Below are 18,490 nucleotides of genomic sequence, written 5' to 3' on the forward strand. Positions count from 1 at the left end.
CAATTAGCCAGGCAATGTTTACAACCATTTAATGGGTTCAGTTTGTAAATTTTTGTTTTGACCTTGTGCCAAAATTTATTGCGGGCATCAGCATTCGTTCAACATCACTTCATCATTTATATTTGGATCAACATTCATCGTTCTACAACCAGAAATTATGATACTTCCTCTATTGCATCGTGTTTGCACTTGAAAACTATTTTACTGTAAATAAATTGTGGGATTTTAAAATGTATCGTCCATATAAAAATTGGATTTCAGAAATGGCTACAGTAACATTCAATTTTATTATAAATTATATTCTCATAGCTAAAAGCTTAGCATAAATTTTGAGAGCTGGCATTATAAAATTCAGTTACTTAGCGAACGCAGAGTAGTACAATAATTGTGTGGAGTCTTTAAGTCCAACATGTGTGTTCTTGTGGCAGCACTTACTTCCACTAAAGAAGTACTTAGAGCTCTACTCCGCTCGTAAGAGGAAATGCAGTGCTACATTTCTCGGCATATGTGCCATTCTGAGTACATTTTAGAATTGCTTTTGCGAAATATACAGAAATATTATAATTTTACCTGCACTCTGTGGTTAGAAGAATCGGCCACGACCATTGTATTGTCGGGACCTACAGCGATACCACGAGGCCAAGTAAAGCATCCGGGTTCGCTCCCCCGACTCCCCACGCTGAATTGTAAACGGCGTTTCTGCATGTACTGGCTCCTAGGGGAGGAACCGGCTGCTGCGAAACCTAACATCAGAAAAATTTATTAGCATTCAAAAATATTAGCAGAACAAAATATCATCAGTCAACCTAAGCATAACACTATGTACACGCCACGCCGTTATTCTAACCTGCTACCGCTGCTGTAGCCGCCGTAGGGGAGATGGGGGAGCCTGCCGCGTTTTTTGAATCGTCATCAGAACTGGCAAGCTCGTTTGCCGAGCGTAAAGGTAGCCCGAGAGACAGGCGACGAGAAGTGCTCGACGATGTGCTAGTTGGTTCGCGGTCCTTGCCCCGCGAGCCGTATTTGCTCTTTAAGTATCTCGCCCAGGAACTGAGGGCTGCACCGTCTTTTTCACCACCGGGTGTAGGCCGCTCAGGCGAGCTCTCTCTAGATTTCAATGCATGCGAAGATCGGCTGCGAGACAACTCCGAACCACCAGTGCCGGAGCCGTATCGAGCCGCAAGGTACGCAGAGGGTGACGCTGTCGTCGGGGATACCGGATCGTCCTGATCGTCGTCGTCTCCTACACCGAAACCGGTGTGACTGCTCTTACTTCTCGCGAGACGGTTGCGGCGCTCTTTCAGGGCGAGGTACCTCGATCTAGCTGTGGGATACTTGGTCTCATCGTCTATAGAAGATTGAGTCTCAAGCTCTCGTTCAGTCTCTCTTGGTTTGCTTCCGTATCGGTTGCTGTACGAGGATCCACCAGACGAGGTGCCGTACCTAGGCGCGGGTTCTTCCTCAGTCTGAGATGTCTGCCTTGTGCGGTATCGCGTAGGCGCGGGCGTTTCCTTTGTTTTGTTTTCAATAGCATCATTGCGAGCATTAGTGCTTCTCGCGAGCAGCGGACCGATGTCGCTACGAGCCATCGCCTGGCTCTCGGGCTTTCTTTGCGTAACAGGCTCCTCATCGCTCTCCTCTGACGAGTCGGTTTCCTCTTCGGAACTTGTGTCGGAGTCTTCGTGCGCCGGCTCGGCGGGGGCGGGCGCAGGTGTGGGTCGCTGAGAACCGACGAAGCGGCTCTGGACCCGTTGCGCACCGCCAGCTGTGCCGTTGGTTGCCACTGGTGTTGTTCTCTCGTTTCCTGTGGAAGAGAAACGAGATCCAAGTTTTGATGGAGGCGCACCACTGCTGTATTTTGCTTTTAATTCAGCGATGGTAAGAATGGCACCTGTGTGTTTCACCGCCGAGCCGGAACTTTCCGTGGAAGCGCTTGATTCCGTGCTAGGCGCGCGAGCAGCGGGACGGTGTGGCGTCGTTACTTCAGACGCAGATGGTCTTCTGGGAGTTGCTGCTGGTTTGGAAACAGGGGGAGCAACTTTACGCTGATTTCGCTGCAGGGACCCAACAGATTCATCATCTGATTCACCGTCACTGGACGCCTGAGAAATTACATGTAAATCGGTATTGACACCAAAACGGTAGGTAGATTGTTTTTTGTGTTGTGTTTGTGTGTGTATGAATGTGTTAAACGTGGAGTGTATTGTATGGAATGCCGTTAGTTCATTCGCGGTTTATCTTGTTAGTATCGATGATTTGTCTAAATTCTACGTTGTACTGCTGGCTTTTTTTTTCAATCTGTATCTTCCTCCCAACTCACCTCCCGCGCCGGTGTGGGTGGTTTACGGTTTATGGCACTACGTTCTTCTTCAACTGGACGTGCGGGTGCACGTTCGGGTTCTTGTGATGAAGCCGCGCCTTTGTTCTGTCTTTTAAGACGGGATATTTCATCGTCCTCACTTTGTTGCCTTTGAGCTGGGGGAGGGCGACGGGGTTGAGGTGCGGGCTGAACTGGTTTTGGAGGTGGTGGAGGTTCTTTCTTTTCCTTCTTCTTCCCGCTGTCGACGTCCAGTATCCTTTGCATGACACGTGGACAGTCACTCAGTCGGAAGATGCCACTAAGAGGGCCTCGAGTAGCGTCTTCAGTATCGGCGACCTTCTCTTTTTCCTTTTCTTTTTGTTCAGCTTTTACTGAGCGGCTAGTAGTTTCTGTGTCAGAGTCATTATCTAAGTGACTCTTCACGAATCGTGATCGGAACCTTGAACGAGTTGGTCTGTGTTCAGATTCGTAGCCGCTGTAATCGTCAGTGGCTCCGTAAGGGTCTCTCGTGTGTTTCTCTGGAGGTGGTGGTCGTCGCTCACCGAATTTACGACCACCCAGAATTGGCTCGTCGTTCTCCATCCAACCCTTTGCTTCTTCTTGCTGACGGAACTGCGTTGCTAAGCGATGGTCACTCTTAGACCTCGTTAGGCCTTGAGTTTGTTGCATTCCTGCTGAGTACGCATTGGGTTGTGTGATGTTCAGCTCACCATAACTAGCGACATGCATGACCAGTTGATTAGGGTCGTGTGTCATAATAAACCGTATCCTACGGTTATAGTCGCCAGCTTCGTAATCGAAGTTTCTGAGGAACTCGACCGTTTTGAGGAATATTTCTTTAGTGTCTACTAACTCCGTGTCTTCCCATTCGACATCGTCGTTCATATATTTATCGGCGAGATCACAATTGCTTTGTATATTACTTAACTCTAACTCTAGATTATCTTTCAAGTGAGTGAGGTTTCTAAGTTCTGTTGCTAAATAGCGGTCGACTTCGTTTCTTAGGAAATCTGTTCTATCTTTGAGTGCCTTTGCTAGTCTTTTGTGTATTTCGTCGACCTCTCCGGCCACTGCTCCGCAGTTTGTCTGGAGATTGGATGTGTTTCTTTCTACCACACCGAGGATGTCTTGAAGCCTATTTAGACCACGGCGAACTTGATTGTTGATTCTTGAGATTTCTCTCCTTAAGACTTCCATATGTGCCGACTTGCAGTCTTCACAGACTTTCTTGTCGCAATGGGCGCATGGTGCACAGTATGCTTTTTCTGAGCATACGTTGCATCTCTCCATGACTTGCCCAGCAGTGGGGTCTGGAAGTTCTCCAGATATATTGGCGTGGAGCTCCAAGAATCGCTGGAGAGTGACATTTGTTGGGAATCCTTGGACTCCTTGGTATGGGATTCTGTGTTCGGCACGGCATTCTGGACATTTGACCTGTAAAGCAAATGAACACTCAATATTTTGTCCATATTAGTTTTGAACACATGCATTGAACATATTATTTACAAGGCCACTGAAAAAAGACATGTATTTTAATTTAGTAGGACTGCTCATTCTGTTGACGTGTTAATTGGCACATGTTCTCACCTGTCGACGGACGTAGTCGACGAGGCCGTCCATACACGGCTCCATACAGAAGCTGTGCTGGCATGGCAACAGCTTCGGGTTCCTGTACCGGTCGAGACAGACGCAGCACGTCAGTAACGACTCGAACTGCTCCATAGTTGCTTAGCGCTGTTTAGGTACCTGTGGAAGAAAAAAATTACCTTAGGATTTGTAGGGAAAAAGTTACGTATTTGCTTAATACATAGTTTTATAGTCATAATTTTTTTTCGTGGCAATTTGGCTTAAGTCATCGATTAAAATATTCGTTGAATATTGCTTATAAAAATATGTGAAAATCTTAAAATTAGGTTCTTTTATTCAAAGATGTTACACAAGTGTTTAAACATATATTTTTTATCTAAAGAATCTGTTCAGAATAGTATTTAGAATCAGTGTTCATTATTTAAATATCAGCTAAGAATTGGGTCGACAACGACATGTCGTCTAGTAATAATATACTCCGAAAAGCTATTAATCTTGCTAAAATTCACAGATTTAGTCCAAAGTCTTTCTTCATAAAATCTAAGCGATCTGAGATCTCGAGCAGGAAAGATGCCGATGCGATTTACATTAATATTCGTTTGGAAGGAACGCGGTGATTCAATATTGATCAAAGTCGTATTCTCTCAGAAGGTGAAATTTCCTTTAAAATTCAGTGCTACACTTGACACTGAGCTCGGGAAATATTCAAAGGGAACTTTATAACTAGAAAAATGTGAATTGTTTACATTCTTTCTTGATAAATTTTGCGGCAAAATTGTTTGAGTTGAGTGAAGCTTTTGACTTGATTTAACGAGTACTGAAATTGTCAGTAGGACCAATTTTTATGATCCTCTTAAACATATTCCCAATTTTGTTATAGGTTATTTAATATAACGGGACGATAATTTGAGACTAACGTTGCATATTACAGTACATCGACATAATTGTGTACATTTTCAATATCTTATAATTTTTTTTAATAACCTTTTTATACGAAACGACCTTCACAAATATAGAATTTACGGCACCATTTGCCTCGTTTTAGTTATGAACGAAGCTGAGAAGTTAAATTTGGTGTTCGCATCCTCTGAGATCCGGCTGATATTATAAATAGACGCGTTTGGTATTCCACGCACCTATTTGACTGGACGTTCGACTTTCAACGTTAAACGATTTTGAATCTTATGCTTAAAATAAGAAAGTAAAAAATTCAGTGATACAATTTTAGATTGTTGAGTATCCAAATATTGAATGACCAAAAATAAATGTAGGTCTTATAGTAAAGGGTTTATATTGCAAATTGCTAGCAAACAAAAGTTTTGTCATAAAGTTTCACTGGTTTTTGTATTCTGCTTGTGAATAATGATTCATTTTGATTCTTATGACGGTATCCATAAAGTGGTATTTAGTAGGGCACATACTAACTCAAAGTTTCTGAAAAGCTTTCTCGAATATCTAAGAAGTGAAAGTGATTTTGAACCTTATGATAAAGGTGTTAAAGTAGACTTTGCATTAGATAGGAAGTTAGTCTCGACAAACAGCAAAAGTTAGGCATTTATAGAATTTTAAAACGACATGTTTGCGGTAATCGGAAACTGTTCCATAAATTTTAATATGCTATAATTTTACTTAAGGATGCATTGCACATCTGTATAAAGTATTTTATTGAACGACGTCAATTGCTTAGATCACCTGCATATTTAATTTTTTCAAAGGCTTACAAAGTCCAACTAGCCTCAAAACAAGTATTTAAGTACAGAACAAGTATTTGTGAATAAAAACTTATTTGTATCGAGTAACGTACAATCACAAGCACTTATTAAGGTCATGGAAATCAAAACCTTTCGACACTAGCTCGTAACACACTCGTAACTCTGCAGTCAAAAGCAAAATGACAGAGGATAATCTTTAAAACTACCTAACTAATTCTTAAGAGCTTCCGAAAGGCTACTCCGTTTAATATTGTAAATGACACAACAATCGCATCACAGACGTAAAAATAGTAAAGCATAAAAACTGGAGTCCACGTGTAGTAGGGTTAGGTAATTTGTTTTTGTGTTAAAAGTGAGTCGTTTTGGCTTGTCCAGCCCTGAGTCATGGCGACAAACTCTGTAGGGAACTGGGCTATTTGCGACCGATGACATTATGAATCTTTTTCTACTTGACTTTAAAGCTTTTACAAAATGTGCGCTTGCCATGGATAAACATTGAAGATTTGGTGCTTACTACATTAAGATATTAATTTATGACTGTAAGCTAAATATAAGAACCAGTAAAATGATAATTTTAAAGAAATTATTCGAAATGACACAGTTTAGAAACACGGGACATTTTGGTTGCAAAAATTTTTGCATACTATTTCTAGGCTACTTCATTCCTACATTTTGTAAAATTTTACGAGCATTTTTTTCCTGAATGATTCATACAAATCGTTTGAAAATTATGCGTTTCATGAAATGTAGGTGCATTTCACAATCATTTCCGTACTCGCATTTTAGTCAGAATTATTCTAGTGATCGTTATCTTTTACTGCAAATCCTGTTCCAAACTCTGACGGGGTTTTATATTTAGATGTTATGGATAAATCGCGTCATGATCTACGTCACACCTTGCTATGACGTCTGCGTCAATGAGATCATACTAAGATTTAATCCCACCTTGTTTCTTTGCATAATTTCTTACTAGGCTATTAGTTTGTTGCTGATTTTTAGCGCAGCAAAGATTTCATGTGGAAAATAAGTTTCGCCTACTTTCTTTTATTAGCCTGATAGATCGACAGATTTATCATCATCATCATTCATCTGTTGCAGATGATCATATTTATTATATTAACCTTTATCCAATAGCAGAACGCCTCATTAGAAGAAAAACTTTATTTTGCGTAAATAAATTGTTGTTATTATTATGATTAGTTTTGTGTTGAAAAAATCGACAAATACTTCTAACTAAGAACTAAAGAAAATTAGTAAGACTACGATCTATACCTATTAATTATTTTCTATGTCGTTCCCATCTTGCAAAGATCAAAATTCCTAGCGTAAAGCTAAACCTTACAATCGAAGAAATTCGTTTCCAGCTTTCCACATTTAAGATTTGATTGATAGAGCATTTAATTAAACTTTGACAAAATATTTTGGCTGCAAACATCGTGTCTTGTGTCCAAAATGCTTGATGGATGCAATATTTAATTGGATTGCTAGTGATTTATTTTATTATAGCTTTTGAATAGGTTGAAGAATCCATTTAGAAAGACCAGTTTGGAATTTGGAGAATTTCTGCTGATTTTATTGTATACTTGCGAATATTTTGAACGGTTCTTGTAAGACTGAATTCGCGTATTTTAGCAGTTAAAGTTTACCTATTTGATATCTTTCTTTTTAATAATATTTGTGCTATCTATAATAATAAATTGAAAGCCTTTTCTTGATTTAATTTTTTAGCTAAAAGGCATTAATATGAATCACGATGGTAGTCTTACATTTTTCACGAATGGTACATACTAGCAAAATTAAGAACTTTGTTCTCTCCCCTTGACCAAACTTAGACATTTATGTTATTCAATAATTAATTAACAGGCATAGATTAAGTCAAAAACAGTACAATTAGTTAGTACCGTAAAATTACATTTAGTGAACATTTCAGACACGCCAAAATAAGCCAAATTGTTTCATCTCGCAATTCCCTTTTCACACAATTCACTTATAATTTTATTTATCTTCCTCGCCGTGCATAGTGTAAATCTTGCAAGTATATTCTGACCCAGATCTCAATGTTTGACTGAGCAGAAATTTTGCATGCACGCATAAATTTTAGGATGATGGAATAATAAAGCAACTTTGATCTGATACTGCAGTGCAATGCTGCATGATGCAAAACATCTCAACTGTTTTAAGATTTGTTTAGTATTTCAACACCAAGAATATCTGAAATGGATAGATAAATCCATATTTTCGTTCTTTACTATAAATGCAAAAGTTTGACTGTCCTTATGTCTGTTTGTTACGTTTTCAATGCTATTCACAAATGCTACGCTGTACTTAATAAAGATAGAAAACAATAGCTTTTTCCCCAAAACTACGAAACCGACCCAAGGCTTTATATAAACAAGATAGAAGCAGTAAAATGTTCGTGCGTTTTTCTAGATTTTAAGCGATTTAAAACCAATTTATTTAGTGCGTTATAAGAAACATGTTACCTGTCCAGACTAAATACATTCTAATCCAAGTTTATTTTTATAATGCAAAAATATTTAGTTTGCAAATGAACTCACGTTTATTTTCATCTCTAAACAAACCATTCAGACTATTATAGCATTCCTACCGTGTTTTGGTTCCAGCATCAATATATTAATTTCCATTGCGTGGGTTGTTATAAATACGTTTCACCTCTTCCCTTGTAGGCGCGCAATGGATACGTCATTTATATTTTTAGTCGTTTTGGCAGACAGGTTATTTTTTTCGGTTTTCATTGAAGAGCTTGAGTCAGTTTTCTACGTATTTGGCTTGTACACAAAGCTTTTGTTCGTTTGTGTTACGTTTTCTACAGAAAGACATTTTGTTTCACAGTTCCTGGTTTGTGTAAGTCACTCAAGGTAAACGTTTGGTTGACTTCTAGGAAGAAGTTCTGCAAACCGCTTCCTTGTTTGAATGTTAGGGAACAATTCTAAAATATGATAATGACAGATTTTATGGTTGTTTTGAAAGATATAAATAGTCAAAGTAATATATTAAAACAGCATATTTAAATAAGTTACAAATAACGTACTCAAATGGTTTGTAAAGTAGCCCCATAATCCAAAACCTAACTTTATTCATAATCCATACCATACATTTAATTATGGTCCATAATCCCTTATCACGCTTTTAAAGGAAATGTCACAAAGCATTTCACTTTATAAATAAAATCGCCACATTGTACATTTAACGCCCAACGTGTCTAACCTCAATATTTGATGATGTCAGATTACATGAAAGCTCTTGTAAAAACAAGAATAATACGACGTGTTTTTTGCATTGAATAATACATTATTTTGTGGAAATCTATCATGTTTTGTTGACAGTACACCGGAATAATGTTAGCTGAAGACGTGATGAAATACTTTTTTATAAATTATTTGGTGACGTTTTGAAATATTGCCTGCGAGGCTTTTAGGGATACGGGATTTGTGATATGAGAGAGTTGGGTTAAAGTAAAATTTAAATGGGTACTTACAGTATAAACAGTATCTTTGATAGTTGATAATGAAGTTAAGTTTCTTTCAGATGAAATTGTGAGTTCTTATAAAATAAATAAAATATCTGATTATTATTAATGCATAATAATATGCGCTATCCTTAACTTAAACACATTCTAAAATATTTGTTGTAAAACACGACAGCTAAATGAAAGTGATTCAAAGTAAAGTATCAAGATCATTTATAATCAAAGGTGTTTACCACGTTCGAATCACATGTGTCGGCTTTGTTACGTCTTGACAAATAAAGCACCTTATCAAGCTAATTTTACCCGTTTTGGTAAACAACTGACGTATTTTACCCTTCGTTATTTTAGAGCAGTCACGTGATTTTGATACTTTTGTGTCAATTTTGTTGGAGTGATGGCTTATACCAATATTATACGGCTCGTAACACAGTTTTTTAAAAGTTATTGTTTTCTCAAAAATTACTGCTTTAAAATCGATAATTTTCCACTAATACAGTTTTACCTTCAATTAATCCTATATATAATTATGCTATTCTAAATGCAAAAAAAGATTTTTTTGGCTTTGCAAAAAAGACGTTATTGATAAAAAAAATTGAGTCATTAGTGGCTTATAATCAACTCTCTGATCTCATAAATAAAACAACTCAAATACCCTTCGAGATATTTAAACGCTTAAACAGTTTGAAACACAAATATTTTATCATTTCTCGTACAATAGTTGATCAAAACGGATTCCGAAGTTTTGGACTTGTTTCAAACGTAAATACAAGTTATAACCACCGTCAAGTTTATTTACAAAATATTTAGGAAATACTGAATTTGTGAAGATAATTACTCCGTAACTTTGAAATCACAGGCCTCGATACAAGACTAAAATCGATTCTCGGTAATTTATTTTGGAAATTCAAAGGTTTTGTTGTTCCAAAATGGCTGTGTAAAGTCCAATATAACTGGTTTGTTATTGTTCCCAACTGTTTTAATACCCTGAACAATGGAAATTTCAAGATGCTGGAAAATATTTTGTGAATTGTACTGTATTTTGAAGAGCATTTATGTAGACGAGTGATTAAAAACGAAGCATTTTGATAAGGCGAAAGTGTTGGTGCATACTTTGTCTCTTTTTCTCTAAGCAAGTTTCACGTGTGAAAGAAAGGGATGCAAGACTTAATAAAATATATTTGATTGATTTATACAGCATAACTTGTCATAGCCCTTCGGTATGTATCGTAATTATTGACTTATTTATTAATTTCAAAGAACAAATATGACATTTTGTACGTGTTTTTGTCAAAAATAAAGTTTTATGTGATCCAAAATACATCGATTGTGAAAACATCTTAAATAAAAGAGGTGTAACAGTTCCAGTTTCAAAGTAAAAATAACATCTTGAACGGATACCTCTTTGAGTGGGTTTCTTAGAAACGTTTCATTTTACAAACTAATCGCTAATAAAATATGTTTTTATTATTCTTTGTAGACTTTATAACAATATCTTTATGTATTTTATATTACTAGTTTTTAAATTAAAACATTATACCTCCGTTTGAACAAAATCTACATAAGCTTTACAAGAAATTTGACGTTCATTATTCTTTGTTTTATTAAACAAGTAATTCTTCAAACGTTATAAGACCCTGACTTTAAACATCTAAAATCGTGAAAGCTTAAATCTCAATTGACGTACTTCAACTTCATTAGCTTTTAGATTTTACGAGTAAAATAATCATCAAATAAACAAACTCTTGGTCTAGTTTAAAGTGTTATAACATAAACTACAGTATTAATAGACCCTAAGATGTCCATAGTTTGCTAAACATCGTTCAAAATAGCACACTTTAGCACGTGCTGAAACTTTATTACTACACGTTCCTCCGCCATGCAGGAAACTCGCTCATTTTGGACAATTACTTAATGGGTAAACATTAGCAGTAAAGGGTAAAAAAGACAGTTCAAGAAGGATAAGTATGGAAAGAATGGACGTGAGAAAAGCTCGCAAAATTATTCAATATGTCAAATTATGTGGCGGTTGAATCAGCTGTTTTTTTTTTGGACTTCTGTTCAGTGGCCAATTCTTTGTTACTGTCATTCCTTTGTCAATAATTCAAGCCTTATTTAAAAAACAAAGCGGATACTTACAGCGTAAATTTAGCCACATAAAACACACTTGAGGGTAATCCAATTCACACAAGAGGGGTTATAGGGTAAATGTGAACAGGGATTTATAACACTTTATTACTTGTCATATTGTAGCGGCTTGTGGCACTATAGACTAGAGTTTTATCACAGGATGGGTGTGCGCGGTGGCACACTTTGGTAGATACTGACGGGAACTCGATACGTCGTGCGCGGGAACTTATTTTGGGATCTTAGACGGCGCGTGCGCATACGGGATTTATTTTCCTCCCGTCACGGTTTACTTTTGGACGTCGAAAGGTCATTGGACAGGTTGGGTTTGATTGTTTTCACTTGTTTAAATTGTTAGTTAATATAGAGAACTAATTTGTGATGATTTTTGAAAATATTGACATTATTTCATTTGGAATTCGTAAACACTTTTTTTTAATAAGAATTATGTACAGATTGTAATATAATCAAAACAAGCTTTGTGTTATCTGTTTATCTCCTTAAGATAAAGGAGTGATGCTATTCAGTTAAGTAGTTAGCTAATGATTGTTAAATAATTAAATAACGGTAATAAACAATAATATTAAAGTAATTATGTAAGTATTTTTTAATCTTTGTTGTTGTTTAGATTCAATTTTGGAAAGGAAATCTTAAGTGCTTTATGTCATAAAGGCGTTAAACGAGTTTATTGACTCTAAATATATGAAAGGAATGTAAACAAAGTAAGTAAAGTTGTTTGACCCTTTTTAGGAACCTTTATCGTAACTGAAAACATAATATTCAGAAATTTTATTTTTTCATACTTTATCAAATACATAGGTATATTTCACTAAGCTATAAGGCACCCATATTACACCATTCAAAAAAATATTCTCATGTAATAGGGGGTGAGCCCATTTACCGGTCTCGTTACCAAACTCCGGACTAAAGGTTATAAAATAAAATTTATGAAAGAAGAAGATTTTCTCAAAATAAAATCTTTTGGCTAATTTATATTCAACTCAAAGGTGTTTAGGTATGTTATAACAATATCAAAACATCTACAGTTATTTTACCCCGGATAACAGATAACATTTGAATAAAATAAATACTTCGTAACTATGAAATATACAGTTTTGATGAAACTGTTATTTTAAATAAAGATGAATAACAGACTGATTCATAATAACAAACGTAGTTTTGAATTTAGTTGTTTTAAAGTTTTAGTGACTTAAGAAATATGTAGATTGTTATTATGATGTTCTAAAGAGTAAAGTAAAATATGAATTGAGAATTAGTTGTAATATTTTAATATCTTACTTTTCAGACTAAGGTAGAGAATTTAACTATTTTGGATCACCCTGTTAGTCATGATTGAGTGAAACATGTCAGCATTAAAATATATAGTATTTTATATATTATAAGGCAAAAAGATGATATAAAGGTATTAATTAGAACTACGCATTGTTATGATGTAGAGATCCATATTCTGTCTTTAGCTCATTGTAGACAGTTTCCCTTTACAAAATATGTAAATCACAAAAAATATTAAATTATATTTTTTTAAACGCGAAACTACTGCACATGCTAACATTTTTACAAGATATACACAGACACACTTTCCTTAGTTAATACCATATATAACATTATGTAGTTATTCCAATGAATACATTAATTGGTTATTAAATTCACTTTAATATTCTTACATATTAAAACTGCTTCCAATCGAACAAAACGAAACTTCGCGAAATCTCCGAAAACCCGTTCGTGTTTTTGTGCGATGTCCAAATACGTATCAACATTCGCGACTGAACATAAACAAGGCTCGCACTTGACCGATTTTCGTACAAGTGGGAGTGGATTAAGTGCTTGTTTTCTTTATATATCAACGTTAAATATTATTAAATGTGTCGTCGCTTGCTTCCTGGACTGTGTACAGTTCTTGGGATTTTGAAAGACTGAGTTTATTATAAACTTTTATGTGTAATTCGCTGCCCGAATAAATGTTTTGTTTAAAAAATTGTAGTATTTCGGGTATTGGTATCACGGTAGCGTAAGAGGTATCGTGCTATTTTATATAACGACCGCTAATGTATACTGGTTCCATGTAAAATACTGGTATTCAACCTTCGGTGAGACTGGAAGCCGATTTCAGCGTGGTTGGAAGAAAGGTTAGACTGGTGATGATGAATGGTATCGGTAGAGTACATTTTGGCAGACTTAAAGTGTCTGCCAAAATGGTTTAATATTCGTTAAGGGTATAAGTCCATGTCGCTGACTATTTTAAAGATAAAGTACCTTCCGTCGATAAATATCAACCAGGCACAGACTGCCTCTTTATCAAGTCTAGTCTCGCTATCGCTCAACTTTTATCAAATCTATTTAACACAAGTTATTTATACACAATAACGTCAACCAGGAATCAAGAGCTTATACTACCAAAACAAAAACATGCACTCATAAATTCTCAACTCAACTCAAAACTTCCCAAAAACTTTTGTTTCCTTACATCAATGTCAAGTCCGCCCCCCCTCTCCCCTACGTCACACACAAAGCGTGTGAAAACGTGTGTGATTTAGTACGATCTTTCTCCGCAGTATTTACTCCTTGCTATTTAAAGGCACGTGTAAACAAAGAACAACACGGTCTCGTTGTATGACCGAAGAGACTTGATTAAATTAATACGAATCTTGAAATATGGGAACTAACCCATTTTTTTGGCCTTCAGTAATGTGATGTATGGGTTATAACGATTATAATTTTAGATATTTTGTGTGAGTACAGTCTCATTTCTCGGTTTTTTTCCTGTGTAATATGTTTGTACTGTGAAACATTTAAAGTACATATTCAGAAAAAAATATAACTACAGTGTATTTATAACTATCATTATAAACTTTTATAATGTTTTAGAAGATAAACGTTTCCAATGATTCCATATTAACTATTAGACATAACATGCAAGACGTTTTGAAAATAACACATTTGAAGTATGTTCGAAGAAAACACGCAGTTTTAAAGTATGCTGTAAACAGTACAAGTAAGAAAAAGGGAAGAGTGATTTTTATACTAGGAGGATACTGAAATTGTGACGTCTTTGTATCGCAAATCGACGTGATATTGGACTAAGGTATTAATATAAATGTAACGCCATGTACGGTCAGCTTTGTTTTAAGCAACTTTTTTAACATGAAAATAAATTCAAAGAGTAAATATACATTATTATTACTTTTCATAACAGAGTTTTGCATTCAACTTAACATAATCACTAACTTTAATTCGTAAGAAAACTTCGAAACTTACAACGAAACGTAACTATTTTCTAAAATATCAAAATGTTGTATTCAATACCAAACTTATGTAAAATACTTATTTATCCAACTATCTTTATTCATAAGTATTTCTTCGTTACTAAAATCTTCACTATTGATAAACAAAATACTGACTTTGGTGAGAACGTTCGACAATGGAAGGTGTCAATGAACTTTGTCTTGCACAGACAATTTGAAACTCCGAGTGAAAATAAAGGCAGGTTTTACTGCACTTTGTGAAGCGTTGCAATTAAATGCTCTTTCTTAGTACACAACGCTGTAAAGTTACATGGCGTAACGTGTTTTAAAAAGACATTTTCTAGAGCCAATTCTTTCGCCTGATGATTTCATTTACATCATAATTTTGATTCTATGACTAAAATGCTTAAAGCGTAATTGATTTAAAAGATTAGTATCATTAGGGGTAGATAAAGGTTTATTGCAGATAAATCTTTTGGCGTTAGTATTAAGATAACTATTAACAGATTTTTTGACACAAGCCTCTGCCCGATTTCCCCTGAAACGATTCTCTTAAGTAAATAAATAGTATTTATAAGTACAAATAAAATAAAATTATATTCGAAAACTTAATTTTGATTCAAAAGTCTTGCATATACGGGTAACATTGCATAGCATTTATTACTACGGATAGATGAAAATTTTCATGTCTCATATTTAATAAAGTAATATTATTAAAATTGAGATTTAGTTCATTATTCAATGAGTCTGAATAAGCTGATTTAAGTCAATTTTGATCTTAAATAGGTGTTAAAATTTAGTTCTCTGATATTATATAAACGAGAGTAAATAACATAATTTAATAAATCAATAAGTTCATTGGTATCTAATTATAGCTGATAATCATATAAATGTTAGTTTGTAATTTCTAAATATTTGCGGATTGTTTTTCATAGGCGTAGCAATTTGACTGAGATTATTTTAACTTTTGGTTAGTCTTTGCAGACAGCAAGCGTAATTTAGAAAAATACAAATAAGTTATTGTGGATATTTTTTAATAAATGCATGATCTTTTAGGTCAATAAAGTTGAAATTAGACAATTTGTAACAATATAAAAATGATTATCTGCCTGTAAAAGGTTCTGTCAAAAATTCTATTCTGATCTCAATATGTACTGAAAAGAGAAATAATTATTTCGAAGAAAGTCACAAGATCTACTAGTTAAATTATAATTAACGTTTATTGAGAAGTACGTACTATCAATTTGCTTGACAAATACTGGTAATTATAAAGCTAACCTAAAGACGTATGTTTGTGTTATAATTATAAATTAATCATGGTGCTGGTTTAGTATAGACATGACATAGAGATAAGACGTGTTATTAAATTATAGGATGTAATAAGGACACGAGGTTTTTGTTTGTTAATGTTGTAGAGAATTGGGCCAATTTCGATCACAGTCGAATTAAAATCATATACATACAGGAAAACCAACTTTGTTCTGATTTTATTCCAGTACGGTCTTTGCGATATGAAGTATCAAACGGTACATCCTACGAATATTATAAATGCGAAAGTTTGTGAGTATGTATATGTTGGTTACCTTTTCACGCTAATACTATTGAATCGATTACGATGAAATTTGGTATGCATGTAGTTGAAGACACAGAATAACATATAGGCTACTTTTTATCTCGAAGTTTCTGAGGGATCGGGTTTTACACGGGAAGGGTTTTCACGCGGGCGAAGTCGCGGGCGGCCTCTAGTAGAAAATATTTGTGAAGTTGACAACTAATGATATATCACACTTTCACAATGAAACTTTGTTGCCCGATCTAAAAATGTTATGAATTCTAGAAACCAAAAAACAAAAAGTCCGATCAAGGTGTCTAACCCAATAACTTTCACTACTATAAATAAGATATCTATCTGTCCTTTTCACTACAAATGCCAATGACTTCAATATAAATAGAAGCGGCTCGTGCCAAAATTATGTGCAGCGGTATTCCTCTCTTTGATGCTCGGTGAGAACTTTGAGTTCTGTGGTTTTAATAAGTGAAATAACCATTCTCATGTCTTTTTTATTGTTAAAATGCCTTCTCATTTAAGAGCTATTAGTTAAAGTTGAGAATTAAATATTTTTTTAGACTAAAAAAGTTAGGTTTTAAGTACTTTAAATGTATAGTTTACAAATTACCATATTTTTACAGACTATTTGTACATATAATAAAAAAAAATCAAGAACTCAAGATCATTATTAACTACTAGCTGACCCGCGCAACTTCGCTTGCGTCACCTAAGAGAATGGGTCAAAATTTTCCCCGTTTTTGTAACATTTTTCGTTGCTACTCCGCTCCTAATGACCGTAGCGTGATGTTATAGCTAGTTATAGCCTATAGCCTTCCTCGATAAATGGGCTATCTAACACTGAAAGATTTTTTCAAATCGGACCTGTAGTTCCTGAGATTAGCGCGTTCAAACAAACAAACAAACAAACAAACAAACAAACAAACAAACAAACAAACAAACAAACAAACAAACTCTTCAGCTTTATTATATTAGTATAGATCTGATCCACGCGGCTCTCCTCGTATAGAAAGGTGCATTCCCACTATTCCCAATATAGAGCAATTGTTTAAAAAAAAGTTTTAATTTGAGATCATTAGATATATCCTTGCTAGATTTCATCAAAATCGTAAACCGATTTTGATGAAATCTAGCAAGAATATATCGTCCCCGTAGAGCGAAAAATCACTAACTAACACTTAAGTGATTTTGAGATACGAGGTGTTTTATGTCTTAAATGACAAAAAAAAATATAACTTTTTTCGGAGATAAGTTATCGATGCATGAAAGGTTTTGTTTTGAAGATATATTAATTAAGTATATGTTATATGTATTAAACCACGAAAATAGTATATAAATTATTAACTGTAAAGGATAATTTGTTTTACCCCAAGGTTTTCCTATTTATCTGTCACTTAGTTACTTTTCACATGTAGTTAGTTAGTTTTCGCATCAGCATTTAAATATTATACTAGTAACTAAAATCAGTTAGTTATTTTAGGAGTAAAACATATTTTACATAACTATGTCTAAATAAAATACCCAACTTAATAGACTTTGCTTATTTATTAATTTATTGCCTAATTTAAAACTAGTGTCCTATCAGTTGAAAAGTATAAAAGTAAAACAACATTCTTAGCCAACATTTATTGATAAAAAAACTGTCTTTAAGTATACAAAACCTAATTAAAACATAATGAACAAGAACACGTTACAAAATCATCAATAGAACAGCATTAATGATGTAGCCACATCATTTTCCTCTTCTTCCTCGAGCTAAGTGACGTCAGGCTCACATAGCCTATCCAACACATCGTTACTAACAGGTAAAGATTCATACCAAGGATAAAGTTCGCTTAGTATGACACCTTTGACACAAAGATTTAACAAATCTTTCCTTGCAGGGGTGTATTTACCCTAGGGCTAGAAGGGCTATAGCCCGGGCCGGTTTCCTCTCTTGGGTCTGCATCTTGTCGGGGTGAGGGGGCTTAATAGAATTGAAATTGGGGAAACAGTGATCGCGAGTAACAAAAAATTACTGCGCGTGTCCCTCTGTTTGCAGAGGACACAGGTGCGGGACAGGTGAGCCGTCAGTGGGAGGACGGGCTCAGTAGGCACTCACACTGCCCCGAGCTGACGAAGAGCCAGGCCGCTGCCGCCCTCGTCAACCGTCGGTTATCGTAAATCCGACCATCCTTGACCGAGGGCCTTGCCTTAACCGGCTGGGTCGCGAGGAGACCACCTCTGTGAAAATCCCGAGTAACTCCAGCAGTGGCGCCCCCTTTAGGGGCCTTGCGTGGTCAGAGTTCATTCGCTTTGCGGGGACCCCCGCGCCAGAAAAACCAGACGCAAGCGGCCACTGGGGCACCTCCCGCCCTCCAGTAGTATAAGGGTCACCGGATTATGGGGCCTCTACCTCGGTGGAACGATACTTGCCACCACACT

General features: G+C 35.6%; 1 protein-coding gene across 4 annotated transcripts in view; it reads right to left on the reverse strand.

Annotated features, from left to right (window-relative positions):
- Window positions 1-18,490, reverse strand: part of tn (tripartite motif containing protein thin) — a 107,698-nt gene that overhangs the window by 10,858 nt on the left and 78,350 nt on the right. Inside the window, exons 4-8 of one of the 4 annotated variants that reach the window (XM_076121992.1) lie at window positions 3,908-4,066; window positions 2,321-3,754; window positions 1,892-2,102; window positions 848-1,804; window positions 571-743 (exon numbers count right to left, since the gene is read on the reverse strand). In XM_076121992.1, coding sequence (XP_075978107.1) covers window positions 571-743; window positions 848-1,804; window positions 1,892-2,102; window positions 2,321-3,754; window positions 3,908-4,042 — 2,910 coding nt within the window. In that variant the 5' untranslated portion in view covers window positions 4,043-4,066. Of the gene's footprint in view, window positions 1-570; window positions 744-847; window positions 2,103-2,320; window positions 3,755-3,907; window positions 4,067-11,245; window positions 11,454-18,490 lie in introns of those variants that run through there. The other 3 variants (XM_076121990.1, XM_076121991.1, XM_076121989.1) reach the window with 3 other exon arrangements.

Source organism: Anticarsia gemmatalis, chromosome 13 (assembly GCF_050436995.1).
Source record: "Anticarsia gemmatalis isolate Benzon Research Colony breed Stoneville strain chromosome 13, ilAntGemm2 primary, whole genome shotgun sequence".
Classification (NCBI taxonomy): Eukaryota; Metazoa; Arthropoda; class Insecta; order Lepidoptera; family Erebidae; genus Anticarsia; species Anticarsia gemmatalis.